Below are 16,015 nucleotides of genomic sequence, written 5' to 3'. Positions count from 1 at the left end.
GGATCGAGCGGGACGCTCCGTCCGCGCGCGCCACAACCGATTTCCTCACAGCGCGTTCGAAAAGCACGAAGGACTTCTGAACACTAGTCTAGTAAATTACGTTTGTTTTTTCTTCTTCTTCAATCCAGAGGAGGAGCGCACTCGGCCAAGGAACTTGACAGTCAGTCTTGTCTCGAAAGTTTTCGCTCGTCTGGACCAACTTTTTTTATTATTTATTATTGCAGAGAGAGAGCTGCGAGTGCGAAGGAGGTAACAGTTTTACTTCTGGTATCTTTCGTCACCATTTGCATTAAACATGATTGGCTGTGTGCTTATTTATATTATATTATATATTATATTATATTATGTGTATATTTACAGTGGAAAAGGATCTGGGTCAGAGCAACACAGACAGGAAGAGCTAATTATTGCCAATAATTGCTGATTCATAAATACGTAAATTGGATCTGTGTTGTGTGCAGGTCATAGTCCAGAAATGTTTTGAAAATTGCATTTTTTTTTGTTCTGCCCAACATGAATTATGAAATTGTGAAAGCAAGAGTGAAACAAGAAGGGGAACAAACGTTGACAACCTTGATGTAAATCACTTGTGTTTATTGATTCCTCGCCTTTCTGTTGTACCCTTGAGCGACGAACTTGTCCTGACTTCCTACAGTGAGAATAACCTGCTACATGAATGGGTAAATCATTGTAAAGTTGATCACCTAACACCGAGTTGCCTTGGGCAGTCAATGGTGAGGGTGAAATGCAGGTTCATAATTATTTGCTCTTTGTCATGATGAAATGCAACCCTTGGAGTTGAGTTTGCTTTAAGTTCCTAAACTTGGTAAATGTCTGGAGGCTTCTGACAATATTTGCTTGTGTTATTTGGCAGGCGGCCGAAGAAGGGGCTTGCAGAGGTTCGCCATGAAGGGCGCACTGCTGGTGCTGTGTGTGTTACTGCTCGTGGTCACGGGACCCCTCACTTTGGTCTGTGCCCAGACCAGGGATCAGAACCCCAAGGTAGACCCCCAAGATAGGCCCCCTCGCCCCACATCGCCGATGCAGAAACCATGGGGTGACAAGGAGGCCATCCCCTTCAATAGCTCGAACCCTTGGACCCTGCGCCCCGGGCGCGCCAGACCCCTTCCCCCAATGTGCACTGGTCCGACTGAGATCAGGGACACCTTCAAATACATCAACACGGTGGTGTCATGTCTGGTGTTTGTGGTGGGAATAATAGGGAACTCAACCTTGCTCAGAATCATCTACAAAAATAAATGCATGAGGAACGGACCCAACATTCTGATCGCCAGCCTGGCCCTGGGGGACCTGGTCCATATTGTCATTGATATACCCATCAATGTGTACAAGGTGAGCAAAACAATACTCGTGTCATCATGACTCACATTAGACATTCTGAGGATTGTTTGGCTCCTCCTGAAAGTCGGTGCGAACTCTGAAAGTTTTCATCGCTATGTAAATATGATCATAAATACCTTGGATGCATCTTCATAAACTTATGATGCCCATTCTGGTTTTATTAATAAATCTGCAGACCTTGGAGGTAAAGTTGTGTGGATTAGGCATTGTATTCTGTTAATTTTTTCAACAGAAGTATGTGTCTGTGGACTGAAATAAAAAATTAAATAAATAAAACTTGATCAAAAACAGTATCAGATGCACAGATAAGATTCCCAGAAATAATTTAATTCTGAGGGAACTCGACTGAATCCCTTAGGGATCATGTGGGATCAACTGAACTTTCCCAGCACTGATTTACGGTGTAAAAACATTGAAAGGGTCGCTGGAATGGTGGCAGCAGGGGTGGGACAAGTGGGGGGGGGGGCTGTATAAAATTACTCAGGAACTCTCGTGATAAATAACCAAGACTCAGTTTCATGTACAGTCAGTGGATATGAAATGTGCTGTCAATTTGTCATTGGCTGCAAAACTACCGATACTTGTGGAGCTAAATTTATGAGAAGGTAGACAATTCTTCAAAGTTTGATACTGTCCGAGTCAACAATTCAACTAAACTTTTACTTACCGGCAGTGCTGCACATGAACAAAATTCTTCTCCATGGCCTGAAGTTATTTTTCCTTCTTTTGTTTCATATATTAATCTTAACTGGAACAGCGCTGTGTTTTGGAGACACATTTCATAATAAATGATTGTATATTTTGAGATTTTTGATAAGAACAATGCATTTTTTGCTTTGCTTTTAATTTTCGGGACAGGGCCATGAAATCCATTTAATGAAGGTTTTTTCTTTCTTTTTTTTTTCCTGAATTCAGTGCTTCAATCAAAAATTCAATAGTCAGTCTTTGGATATCAATTTCATAAAATGTTTCTATTGTTATATACCCTCCTTGCATGTAAACCTTGAACATTATTTAGCCTAATTTAATTTTGAATTCAAAGAAAGGCTTCACCACTAATAATCTTGATGTCTCTGAAAATGTAATCTAAAGAAGTAATTTGTTACAGTGGATTATGTTTTATGCTTTTAATATAAATTTTATCTAGAATTTTTTTCAATTTCAGAAAAAAAGTTAAATTCCTGAGAATTCTTGCAGTGTAATACCCCATTACCATATATTATCTGTGTGTGTATATGTGTATGTATGTGTGTGTGTATATATATATATATATATATATAATATACAGTATATGTGTGTGTATTGCATTAATATACTGCCTATATTTATTCCTTTAGAACCAGAATTGCCTTTTAAGGAACTGAACATCAATGGTGTTTTCGCTGTTTATTTACCTTGTCATATAAATTTTACCTTCAGGTTTTATTTGTCTGTGTGGTCAAATTCAGAGGAAGAGGGAGCAAAATGTTTGACTGATCAGTTATTTCATGTATACAGTCAGATGCGTTCCTACATGACGATAGTAGGCCTGCTACACTGGAGAATTTCTGTTGCTGTTATACATGGTTTATGTATGCAAATTTTTGCTCACTTGTGGATTTCAAAGATTTACAAGGCTTGAAGATCAGGCCATTGTGCCATGTGCTCATTATGAATTTTTCAACGTAGTTCATGGCAAAATAAGCAGGAAAACAGGTTATGTGTGTATATAGCACAGTTCATATCGTGCCCTTTGTATTCCAGCTGCTGGCTGAAGATTGGCCCTTTGGAGTGGGCATTTGTAAACTGGTACCGTTCATCCAGAAAGCGTCTGTGGGGATTACCGTGTTGAGCTTGTGCGCGCTCAGCATCGACAGGTACGTTCAGCTCGACCGCACTAAGAAGTGCAGCAGCACATGAACATACTGGCTTCAATTATTGCTGACAAGTGCAGCCAGGACTCTCATCCGATCCGCATTCTAGGTATCGAGCTGTCGCCTCCTGGAATCGCATCAAAGGGATCGGCGTTCCCAAGTGGACAGCGATAGAAATCACTTTGATATGGGTGATATCAATCATCTTGGCCGTGCCAGAAGCCATCGCCTTTGATATGATTGCCATGGACTACAAAGGGGAGCATCTGAGAATATGTTTGCTTCATCCAATGCAGAAAACCCACTTCATGCAGGTGAGACTCAATGATTTTTTCATCTAAAGCAACACAGGTGCAGCTGCCTTTGCTTGACCGTGTTTTTTCTGCATAGGAGCCAAGGAAACTGAAGGGAATTAATTTTCAAATGTAATGTAATGCAACCCAGGGCAGCAGGTGGCGTAGTGGTTAATGCTTCTACCATGCAGTTTTGAATCCCACATGCGGCAGTAGTATTGATCAGCAAGGAATATTACTGTAAATTGTGCCAATACAAATATTCCCAGCTATATAAATGAATAATAACTGTGAATGACTTTACATTGTCAGTTGCTCTGTAAAAAAAACATCAACTGAAATAATTTTAAAAAATCAATAATTTTACAACAGTTGTTGATCGAGGGTTCTTGTTTCGCATACTTTCAAAAAAACATTCCTTACCAGTAAGATTTGCTTTCTAATATGCCCAGTGAATTAAATAAGTGTCATTTTAATGTGCAGCATCCTGCTGTTTTGCAGTCAAACTGTATTGTGATATGTACAGTATATTACCGTGCAGTAATTTTTGAGGGAGGCGCGTTGGCGCAGTGGACTTGGCCAGGTCCCCATCCTCTGGTGGGTCTGGGGTTTGAGTCCCTCTTGGGGTGCCTTGCGACGGTTCCGTTCTGGGTGTGTCCCCTCCCCCCCCCCCCCCCCCCCCCAGCCTTACGCCCTGTGTTGCCGGGTTGGGCGCCGGCTCGCCGCGACCCTGCTCAGGACAAGCTGCTTCAGCTAATGCGTCTGTGTGGGTAATTACTGATGTGAAGTCATAAGGTCTTGTGTTTATGTAGCTTTTCTGTAAAACATAAACTGTTTAGGGAGCCACAGCAGCAACAGTTCTTCGGGTCAGTTTCCACATCGTGATCTTGTGACAAGCTCTTTATGGATTATTGACCTCGTAGAGTCAGCACCACACCAAACAAACGTTCCCTTCTTTCCTTCCTTTCGCTTGGCCAGGTTTACAAATCAGCAAAGGACTGGTGGCTCTTCAGCTTTTACTTCTGCATGCCCCTGGCCTGCACAGCCATCTTCTACACGCTCATGACGTGCGAGATGCTCAAGAAGAACGGGATGCAGATTTCCCTCAACGACCACCTCAAGCAGGTAGGCCGGAGTGCAATGCTTGGCTGTCAAGCGATGAGTTTAGAAGGTGCTGAAATGCAGATCTAACTTGATCTCACATTGATCTACTCTGTCTGTCTATCCACAGAGGCGCGAAGTAGCCAAGACCGTGTTTTGTTTGGTCTTGGTGTTTGCTCTTTGTTGGCTGCCATTGCACCTCAGCCGGATCTTGAAATTGACCATTTATGATGAGAAGGATCCCAATAGGTGTGAACTACTGAGGTAATCAAACGATCAGAAAGGTTCCACTTTCCTGGTGTCAGTTCAATTTATATTAACTAAAAAAGGCCGAGACTGACGCGATCCTTCTATATGCTTCATCAGTTTCTTCCTTGTCTTGGACTATATTGGCATCAACATGGCGTCCGTGAACTCGTGCATCAACCCCATCGCTCTGTACATGGTCAGCAAGCGATTCAAAAACTGTTTCAAGGTAAGGCGACACCGCGTTTGTGCCACAACCAGCCGCTGTCATCTCGGGTGTCGGGCGTCGCGAAAGAGATACGTCCTAGCCAGGCGTCAGAGCGGCCGCTAGAGACACAAAGCAAAGACATCGACGGCTGCCGAGGGGCTGATGCCCTTGGAGAGCAGCCAGCTCTGACACACCGAGATGGGACAGCTGAGCTCGGCCCGGAGACGAGTGCGCAAACCTGTCGGAGGGAAACACTGAGGCTACTCGGGGGGGCTGATCAAAGCCCGTCAGACAGCACCCGGGGCAGACTGTGCTGAGTCAGACGGGCTTTAGACACCGAGCGACGAGAACCCCTGTATATCCTCAACTCTCAAACCTACAGTGACTCATCTTCAATTCACTTTTGTTTCGCACATTTATTCTCTATACAGACTGACTGAACCGGCCTTATGTGTGGTTTTATTTTAATATAGTTTAATAGCTCTATAAAATAGCTACAGTATCTATTTACATTAAAATATGCTTTTTAATAGTTTTATGACATGAAGTTTACTGAGTGTTCCACTCAGTGTTGCTTAGCAATGAATGCAGTGTAAACATATGGGGGTCTTGAGCATGCCAAGATCATTTCAGGTGGGGATTTCGGATGGCGTAGTGGTTAGAAACACCACTGTGTACTGATAGAATCCAGGTTTGAACCACCACTCCAGCTGGTAGTACCCTTGAAAAACATACTTATCCATAATTAATATAGTACACACTACCCAGCTGTGTGAATGATTAAATAACTAAGTTGCTTAGGCTAAGTGAATAAACGGTAATAAAATGATCAGCTGCAGATATACATAATTATTTAGTTTTGTACTGTTGTTCTGATTGTGTAGATTAATTATACCTATAGTTTTTCTATAATTTTCACATATGCGTATCCTGTTACTCATCTCTTCTTGCTTCACATTTTTGTGTATTTTTTCATATGATTTATTTAGTGTTACATATTGGACATGTGACACAGCGCTGTGTTTGTCCTGCAGTCGTGTCTGTGCTGCTGGTGCACATCCCCTGAGATCCTGTCGCTAGATGAGAAGCAGTCGTGCATCAAGTCCAAGGCAAACGAACGCACCTCGGACCAGAGCAACTCGCGGTCCACCAACAAGTACACGTCCACCTGAGGGGAGCGACAACCCAGCTGTGGAGTTCAGTATTTGTGGCCCTTCAGCCTGGGAGAAAATAAGCGTGTACTTATTGTTTTTTTATTTACTTATTCCCAAAGAGAATAGTAAGCTGGAGAAAGGAAAAAAAAGGTATACAACCAGTGCCTTAAAATAGAGTTAAAAATACCTCATATTTGTTAATATGATGAAACCAGCTGGAGAAGAAAGAAGCCAAACATCCTGTTGGCATATGTGTTTGTTTTTTTTTTTTTTTTTTAATTCCTTTACGAATGAAATGTGATCTTTTTGAAAATGAGAGGAAAAACTGAAGACGTTATTTTACAACTTTTTGTTATTTTTATTTGATTTTATTTACATTGAAAAGACCCACATTCAGTGAAGTGATTGTCAAGATGTGAATATTACTTTGGTGTGTTAATTGGTCATAAATAAGCAGTAGTAAAGAACAAACCATTTTAGTACGAAATTATGAGGTACTTTTTTGTTTATAAAATGCATATTGCTAGAATGAGTAAGAGTGGTAGAATCTAATAATGAACAGCTAAAGTGGTCTTTTTTCTGGAAAGGGTTTGTCGATTGAGATAAGACTCCAGAGACCAGGGCTGAGATACGAGACCATGCCTTCTTCTGTATTAGTGGTTCTGGACATTTCCCTAGCTTTTAAAGTGGTTAAAGAAAGTGGAGAATTGGCTGCCAGTGGACCAGTGATTCAATGAATCCGTTGTTCTACATTCAGGTGCTATTCCCCAGGAGCCCCAATTTATCCCAGTTGTGCACTGCGACTTTCTGAACGGCTCTTCGGAAACCTCGGTGAAAAAGCTGCTGGGACCCAAAGGACTGTGGTTTACTGTCTGATCTGAAAGCAAAGCCTTTGACACTATGTACTCTGCAGCAAACAAGTAGAACATTTTGTTTTGGTTCAGGCCACTGTTTAAAGAAATGTACGATAACAAACTTTTCACATTAACTTGGGTTGCATTTTTCAATGGTAATCAATTTTATTACATGTTTGTAGTATTAGACTGCCTTCCTATTTAATCGACCATTGTGGTATTCGTGTTGTTGTGTGTTTGTTGTAAATACTTTGTAAAGTTCTGAAGTTGATGTTTTTGTGCCTTTTGCCACCTGGATTTTGTATTTGAATTGTGCTAAAACCATTGCACACTGCCAAAAGTTTCTTCTATTTATGTAAAAATGTAAAAAAATAAAAGAATAAATATGTTTCAATTTTAAATGTCAAGTTTGTTTCATTTGATGTGAAAGAACTGTGATACATTCAGACCAGCTTTATTTCTACTGTCTGGTTTAATAATGTCTTTGACATCGTCCTCTGTGACCCCCTCCATTTGTGTGCCTTTTAGACTGCCAGCTGTCATCAGGGTATTCAATATTTATTATCTTTTTTCTACATCCAAATCAAATATTCAGATGTGCCCAAATGATTTTGTGATGTTCGATGTAAACATGTCAGTGAAACTGTTCTGGATTACTGCTGCTCCTCGCTCAACTGCTTTTCCAGTTCTCGTAAAATGCCATGCAGCTTCCAAAGAAATACTTGAGCATTATTGAAAATGCAACATTTTTGGAAGATTTTTATTTTTGCTTTGTTTTTTCCCACAATTTGGTCATTTTGAGCAGTGTAATGTTAGAGAAATACAAAATGTTTTGAAAATTTTGAAGTCTGGCCCAGAATCCCAAACTTATCCAACCACAAGAAATGGTTGAGAACTCTGCACCGAGAATGAGATTTAAGTATTGGGCTGCACGATAAACAAATGATTACCTGGTTTCAGGTTGGACTTGATTCTCTGTGTATGGAGACAGCTTTGTGCTTCTTAAATCCTTCAGATCTCTCCCTTTCATTCATAAGATTCAAGTTCCATAAGATTCTGTCTTGACCCAAAAATTTCTTGTATTTAATACTCTTCTAGATTGAAGAGATGCTGAAATGTGTGGGGATCCCAAATGGACTATCATGCCATACCATGGTCCCCTGTATCCAGACTCCCCCCCCCCACACACACACAACAAACATATTTGGCTCCAGAACTGGCTGTCTGAATGGGTGATGCATACATCATATTTATTTGCAGATCAAACAAAGGCGAGTTTCAGCTGCCTAAGAAATCATTTTCACCTTCCCAGTCTGGACTTCTATAAATATCTACAATTATGTCATTTGATTGCTGCCCTAGAAAAAAAACGTAGACTATAAGTAATACCTCGCCCTACGTCGTTTCGTGTTGCGTCGATTTCAACTTTATGTCGGTTTTTTGTTAAATATATAAAGAAAAATACAATTCGCCTTCAGTCGGCTGATGCGACTTTATGTCGGTCAGCTGAAAATATTAAAAATTGTTAAAAATTTAAAAATCACTTAAAAACAATAAAAAAGTGTAAAATCAAATAAAAATAAACGTTAAAATATAGAAAATAATATATTGTAAACTATACAATCAATTAAAAGCTTAAAAATGGAAAAAAAATACAGTATTGTCTAATTTACCTGCCGTTCGGCGCCGATAACATCGAGTTCCGCCGCGTGGCGTCGTCGTTGTTTGCCGCCAGTCGATTCAAACTTGTGTTTGTGCTATTCACAGTGTGCATTTGTGACTTTAATATTTGCTCCCATGGCTAAGAAGAAAGTTTTTTGTTTTTTCTTTACTTCACATTAATTGAAGTGTATACACTTAAGGGGAATGCTTAATAGGGGTTAATAGGGGGTCTAAATCAGTTTTTTAGGGGTTATTTCGTTTTCCGTCGTTTTTCGACTTAAGTCGCACCCTTTGGAACCAGTTAACGACGTAGGGCGAGGTATTACTCTATTCAGATTTAACCCCACACACACGCTGACTGAAGCCGCTTGTCCGAGTGGGGTCACAGCAGGCTGGGGCACACGGAGGCAGGAGGCTAGTCCATCCCAAGGCACCCCACAGGGAACTCAAACCCCAGACCCACCAAAGAGCAGGCACGGGGCAAACCCACTGTGCCACCACACCCCTGGGTTTAGCTACACCTGAAAAATAATTAACTGCATAGAGCAACTCCAGGGTTATGATCTCTGCAATATACTCTGTTTTACCCTGTGACAAACTGGCACCCCATTCAGAGTATATCCCATCTCAGCCTTGTGTCCAATGACTCCAGGAGAGACTCCGGGTCTCTAAGACCCTGAAACTGGATAGATGAATTATCATGACTTTCAACACATCACAAGCACAAAATCTATATACCTGTATATGAATGACTGTTATGAAAACAGTATTTTAAAAAGTTTGACAAAACTGAACATATAAACTGAAACACATACAAGTAAACGAAAAACATTTAACTTACAGAAGCGTTCCAAACATAAACGTATTTTTAAATTAATGTTATATAAACGATAGATTTTAAAAAATAAGTAATGAAGGAATTACACACACACATTTTCTGAACCGCTTGTCCTATACAGGGTTGCGGGGAACCAGAGCCTAACCCAGCAACACAGGGCAGAAGGCCGGAGGGCAAGGGGACACACCCAGGACGGGACGCCAGGCCGTTGCAAGGCACCCCCAGCGAGACTCGAACCCCAGACCCACCGGAAAGCAGGACCGTGGTTCAACCCGCTGCGCCACTGCACCCCCTATGAAGGAATTATTCTTCAAAAAAAAAAAAAAAAACAATGAAAGCAACATGAGTTTAATTCCATTTGCAACGTTTTCAACGGGTCAGCTAATAAGAAAACGGTCTTCTTATCTGATTTCAAACGGTTGCGTTCAGGAATTGGTTGAAAGTTTTTGACCACATTCGTTTACGAACCTGACATTTTACTTTAATCTGTATCCTTGGAAGGGACTGGGATTAAATTTGCTTGCATGAAGTTTATCTTCATTATTCTTATGCTCATAGATCATGGAGAAGTGGGTTAACAAAAGGCTCATTGATGGAGTTATCTCCACCATAGACTGATTCACTGGACCGCTGACCAGAGGGCGCTTCGCCTTTGCAGGGCTGACGTTCATACACAGGAGACGACTTGTCTCCTCCCGCAGACTCACCTCCAGCCACAGGTGTCTCTTCCTCAGAGCTTCGCGACTCACTCCACACACAAGCACGTGAAGAGCTACCGTCACCCGTCACTAGCACATCTGGTTGCAGCTGGAGCAATGCCCTCACTCCGCCCCCCCCAACACCCAACCTGTGACGACACCACCATTCTAACGTCACCTTTCACCTCCTGTCATCGTAAATCACTGCCTAACAGATGTTCGCCGGAAAGCTTCACGTTGCTTTACTCCTTCGTTTCCGTGGCGACGGCACCACACTTGACTTTCAGCAAACAAGGCCGTCCGCATTCCGACACTTTACCCTGCTCCGTATACGAAGGCGGGAGCTGAGCAGTATGAAAAAAGTCATTGACGTCAGCGGGCGTCTGGAAGCGTCACCGAGCGGCTGCACAGTCCGCTTTCCTGTTTATGTCAGAGTGTGTAAACAAGCGCACGCTTATGGATTGGGACACAGAAGATGATGCTATCCAGGAACTCCGCTGAGGGGAGGCCACCGGAGAAGCTCGCATTCGGTGGGGGTCGAGACAACGGGGGGCACAGTAAGACTCAGAAGTGTAAATGGCTGGACTCATTCAAGGGCTTTTCCTCACGAGCAGCCCAGTGCCCCACTGCAGTCGCTGGTGGAGGCGACCGCTGACCAGTGTGATGACAGAATGGGGTCAGGATAAGTCTGAGGCTACGCCACGGGACTAATTAGTTCTGCTAACCTCCAAACAACTGCATTATAAATGTGGGGCATTTAAACATCTAGGAAGAGCAGCTTGTAGCATGGTGCTTAGATTCAATACCTTTAGACCCAGTGGTTGCAGGTTTGAACTCCAGCTGGAGTAACCTTGACCCAAGTACTTAGCCTAAAAAAAAACACAGAAGAGGCTCCAGTGTCAGTTGTCCGATAAATCAGTGCAGTCCAGCGTCAGATAAATGTAACGCGGAGAAATTTCAGACTGATGTGTTTGTCAGTAGATCTTATCTGATGCATTTGAAGAAAACACGCAAAAATTTACCGTCTTTGTTACGGAATGATTTTTGTGTTATGACCCTTTAAATATTACTGATGGTGCTGGGGATTGATGGGATTTCAGAGAACACATGGGACGGGTCACTCCGTGATCACAGCTGTTCTAAAGGACACTTTTACGCATCTGGCAGATGATTATCTCCAAAGTGACGCACAACTCTGAGTAAATAAAGGTGCGCCGAGACGCAGAGTTTTAGATGCAGGTGCGGGATCTTTGATAGCCCAGTACCGCTGCTTTCGTCCGTATGCTTTACACACATAGCTGCGTATAGAATTGATAGGAAATACAAAGGCGATTGTAACAGATAATGCACATGTTTAGGGAGTAGACAGAAGATCAGGAGAGAAGCGGGTCCAAAAGAGACGCGATCTGAGACTCTTCTTAAATGTTGAAAGGGATTCAGCAGTTCCGAGGGACATAGGGAGCTCATTCCAGCAGACTGGCCCTAACATCAGCAGATGACATAGTGGATGGAGGCATAGTAGGTAGACTCAGTTTCTTGCACTTGAAGATGGCAGGTTCAAATCCTTACTCAAGGAGCAGTATCCTTGAGCAAGGCACCCTAAATTACCCAGCTCTGTATATGGAAAAACAATTGCAAGTATTTTAGCATGCAGACCTGACACTGTAATTCACTGTAGAGAGAAGTGTCAGCTAAATCGGGGGAGCAGTTCCAAAGGTCCCAAGGTCACATCCCACCTACCGTTGCAGTACCCTTGAGCAAGGTACTGCGTTTAGCCGAAATTGCTCCGGTAAAAATTACCCAGCTGTATAAATGGGCAAATAACTGTAAGTAGGTTAGCATTGCAATTTGCCTTGGAGAAAAGTGTCAGCTAAATGAATACATGACAATAACTGTGCCCCTGTCTGACACATGCTAATAAAGCGCACAACCATGATAAAAACTATCATCGATGTGCTCTGCACCACCAACATGCATGTGATTAATCGCCCCCTAGTTTATCAATGAAAAGAGACACAGCTTCGGCGCTGCCCTGCATGGGCGTTGAACTCGAAGTGTGCCGGGGCTTCTGCCACCGAGCCTCAGAGGGGTCATGTGACTCTTTATGCGCGCGATCCTATCAGATCATGTGAGGGCGTCATTCCCGCTTGTGACCTGGCAACATCCCCAGGAGCTAAGTGTTCCCCATGCATATCAAATTACCCCACAGAATCCTTTTGTATGGCTCCAGCTGTCAGCCCTCGCATTTCCTCACCACGCTTTAAGCCTCGGTAATTGTGCACAATGGCTTCAGTGATGAGTGGAGCTCCGCTGCACTTAACTGTACGCATCGAAGAATCGCCAGCCCTTTCTCCCGAGCAAATCAAAGATCCACTTTTGACCTAAATAAGATCAGCTCAGCGGCAGGCAATCGGACGTTCTCACACGACAGGTCAGCATCGTTCCACGCGATCGGGCCTGCGGACTCAGCCGCGGGGGGGGGGGACGAGTGCGGATCACATGACCACAGCGATGACCGTGATTCACGGGGCCTCAGCTGGAGCAGGTTTAGCCTAAAGCAAAGAAGAAGGAGGTCCCACGTATCCAAAGGTCGCAGTGTGGTTAAGGGCATGGACTTGTAACGCGAAGGTTGTCGGTTCGCGTAATAAATGAATGAAACGACAAGTTGCTCTGGATGTATGATATGATTAAAATAAATCAAACAAAATGAAATCACATTCCAAGTTTCACAACTCATTCTATGAGCATGCTTAAACTGCCATGATCATTTTGTTTTATACTAATGTTAAATGCACCAAATTTAGTTTACTCATTCAATTTAAAGCAACATTAATCACAATTACAATTTTTCCTTTTCACTTTTCCTATTGCTCGGTTGCGGCTTTTATCGCCATTGCTGCTGTGTTAGATAAATATTAAAAAATAGAAAATTTTTAATATTTTTTATTTAATTTAATATTAAATATTTTCTATAGAAATGGTAGATATCGGAATGCAGCTGAACAAAGACATACTTTTGAATTTATGCTATATTAACAAAGCAATGATTTCATACTGATTCAGTTGGGCAGGGGGTTGGTGGCCAAGAATAAAGAACATTTTTTTTAAAAAAAGCAGGAGCAATTGTTGATTATATAGAATCTGACTAGACCAGTGTTTCCCAAATTCTGGCCCATATGCTCCTCCACCACCGACTCCTCACTCCAACCTGCGTACCGCTCTATGCCATCAGCTCATCACGGGGATCTTTAAAAAAGGATCTCATTCCATCCACTTTTTAGGAATCTTGGCGGTGTGCTCTCACCCTCCAGGTCTCCTCTTATCCGTTCAGTTAACCTCTCATGTCCCCTGCATGCTCCTTTGTCCATATTGCTTACTTTTTAACCTTAGTCCGTGCACCACGTATCGCTGTAAATCGGCTCCTCAACTGCATCGCTCACCACGCCTTCTTACCGCGTTGTTACAGTATGTGGCACACATTGCAGTACAAACATAACTAATACCATGGGTTCCACGATAGCGGGAGGGGGAGGTTCCGGATTCTTTGCTGTCTTCAAGAGATTATGAAAGGTTGACACTGTGGACTTCAGATGCTTGTGGGCAGTTCATTCCCAGAAAGGCTCAGGACCAGAAGAGCTGAATAAAACACAAAACGGCCGATGATGTCAGGGCACCAAAATTAGATGTAGAGGCAAACGGCGCACTTCACTGAATCAGCGCAACGATTCGCTTTCATTCACAAAACGGTAAAACTGCATTTTAGCAGCTGATGAATCTCTAAAAAGAAACGAAAAAGGGAATGAGACAGCTGGTACCGTAGTGCTTAGAGCTGCTGCCTTTGGACCCAAAGGTTGCAAGTCTGAGCCTCATCTCTAGCTGCAGTACCCTTGAACTCAAAACTGCTCCAGTTAAAAATTCCCAGCTATATAAGTAATTTATTTGATGCTATACTCCCATGCAACTTAGAACATTAAGGTATTTACAATTATTTACCCATTTAAACAGCTGGGTAATTACCTTGCTCAAGGGTACTACAGCCAAAGAGGGGTGTTAAACCAGCAACCTTTGGATTGAAAAGCAGCAGTTCTAACCCCTGTGCTACCAACTGTCTCTGATTGTGCTATTAATTCTATTCTAATTCTGAGTTGCTTTGGAGAGAAGCATCAGATAGAAGTACAATATCATGTTGCTGTATATAGTTTGCTGAGTAATCTGGGCCTCTTAATAATTCCACTTTCTGTGCAAATTGTGTCACCCATGAAAAAAAACAGTCTGTTAAGTTTATTCTCCACAACCTGAAAGAAAAGCATTAAATGTGCTCTGGAAAGTCCCCACACTGGTTCAATTTACGTCGGCATTTGGATAGACAAGAAAAAAAATACAATCGCATAATTTTTTCTTAACAGATCAAACAGCCGAGAAAAAAGACTGAACTCATTTAAACCAAAGCCGGTCTATATCCTTGCAATGAATCAAAAATATAGATTAAAACAATTCTTCTAGGTGTTTTATTTCTCCAATTCGTAGAACATCCAGGTTTCATCCTCTGTTACGCGCCCAGGAGTCTGAATAAATCACAACGCTGTAAAAATGAATGGAAGGCATGGTCGGTTTGGCAGGCAAGTCTCTCATCAGTCAACACACATGGAAAGAGGATTGTTTAATATTTAAATATTGATTTTCTCATCAGTGACCATCTTCAATGTCATTGTATTGGCAACGGATTTCTTCAGATGTGGACTCCTACCCAAGGTCTACGTTATGATGCCTTAATGGCAAAAATACAGTTTTCCGAAGAAAAGTCGAAAATGATGGAGGCATTTTTTAACACAAATCTCTCTCCTTGTATAGATTGCAGTTTTTTGTGTCCTTTTCCTAAATTCCCAGGGCTTCATTCATTATTATTTAGGCTTCAGTCTACATCACTTTTTTTTACTGCAAATTATTTTCACAGTCGTGTTTTTTTCTTTGGGAAATTAAGCTATAATGAAAGATAATAGATTTTAAACAGTCTTATCTCATCATTTTGTATGTTTCAGTAAAACATGACATGTGAACAATAATTCAGATAGAACACCTACTTGGAACTGTGCAACACTCAACACATGAAGAATTTGGAGTCAGTTGCATTAGGCGTTTTGTTGCTAAGTAATTGTCAATATTGATGCCCCGAACAGGAGAAGCTCTAACGAGCAGTTGTTGGGCGGAAGCCGAAAGGGAACTCTGTCCAATGAAAAATCTGGCAATTTTAGCCGCTAGGTGGCGCTAATGATCTGATAATCTAAGCATGTCAGTCGAATCAGGCTTTGTTAACATGCACATTTTTGTGCTTTGCTATATATGTATATGAAACTTTATGATTCAAATGCATTCTTATATTCAGCAATCACCTTTTATAACTTCTCAATCTCTTTTATGGGTTGATATTTACATTACTTTTGATTTGGTTCCAGGGAAATACATACTGAACACATTTGGGAATAAGGAAAAGGCTCTACGCAAAAAAATAGTAAAAAAAAAAACCTAAAAATTAATTTCCCTCCATTTTCTCACGTTACGTCATTAATGGGGATCTGTTTCTTGGACGAATGTCTTTTTGTCAAAGAATGTATCAATCTGTAGAGAAACGTTTAAGAGTATTCGAGGAACCGGATCTTCTGTGAGTGAGCTGGGAGCCACGGGAAAAAAAAAAATCCAGTGTTTGCTCTGAGTAAATGGATCATTTGTGCGAACTCTCGGCGTTCCT

General features: G+C 41.9%; 1 protein-coding gene across 1 annotated transcript; it reads left to right on the top strand.

The window, feature by feature from the left end:
• ednrba (endothelin receptor Ba) lies at positions 1-6,606 on the top strand. Its single transcript, XM_029256583.1, has 8 exons — positions 1-249; positions 875-1,353; positions 3,106-3,218; positions 3,325-3,529; positions 4,487-4,633; positions 4,740-4,873; positions 4,976-5,084; positions 6,098-6,606. Exons 2-8 carry the CDS (start codon positions 907-909, stop codon positions 6,233-6,235), a joined length of 1,293 nt encoding a protein of 430 aa, XP_029112416.1. The 5' UTR covers positions 1-249; positions 875-906; the 3' UTR covers positions 6,236-6,606.
• Positions 6,607-16,015: the final 9,409 nt, after the last annotated feature.

The sequence above is a fragment of the Scleropages formosus genome, chromosome 12, assembly GCF_900964775.1.
Source record: "Scleropages formosus chromosome 12, fSclFor1.1, whole genome shotgun sequence".
Lineage (NCBI taxonomy): Eukaryota > Metazoa > Chordata > Actinopteri > Osteoglossiformes > Osteoglossidae > Scleropages > Scleropages formosus.
The sequence above is the reverse complement of the archived record's forward strand: the minus strand, read 5'-3'. Positions and strand labels throughout refer to the sequence as shown.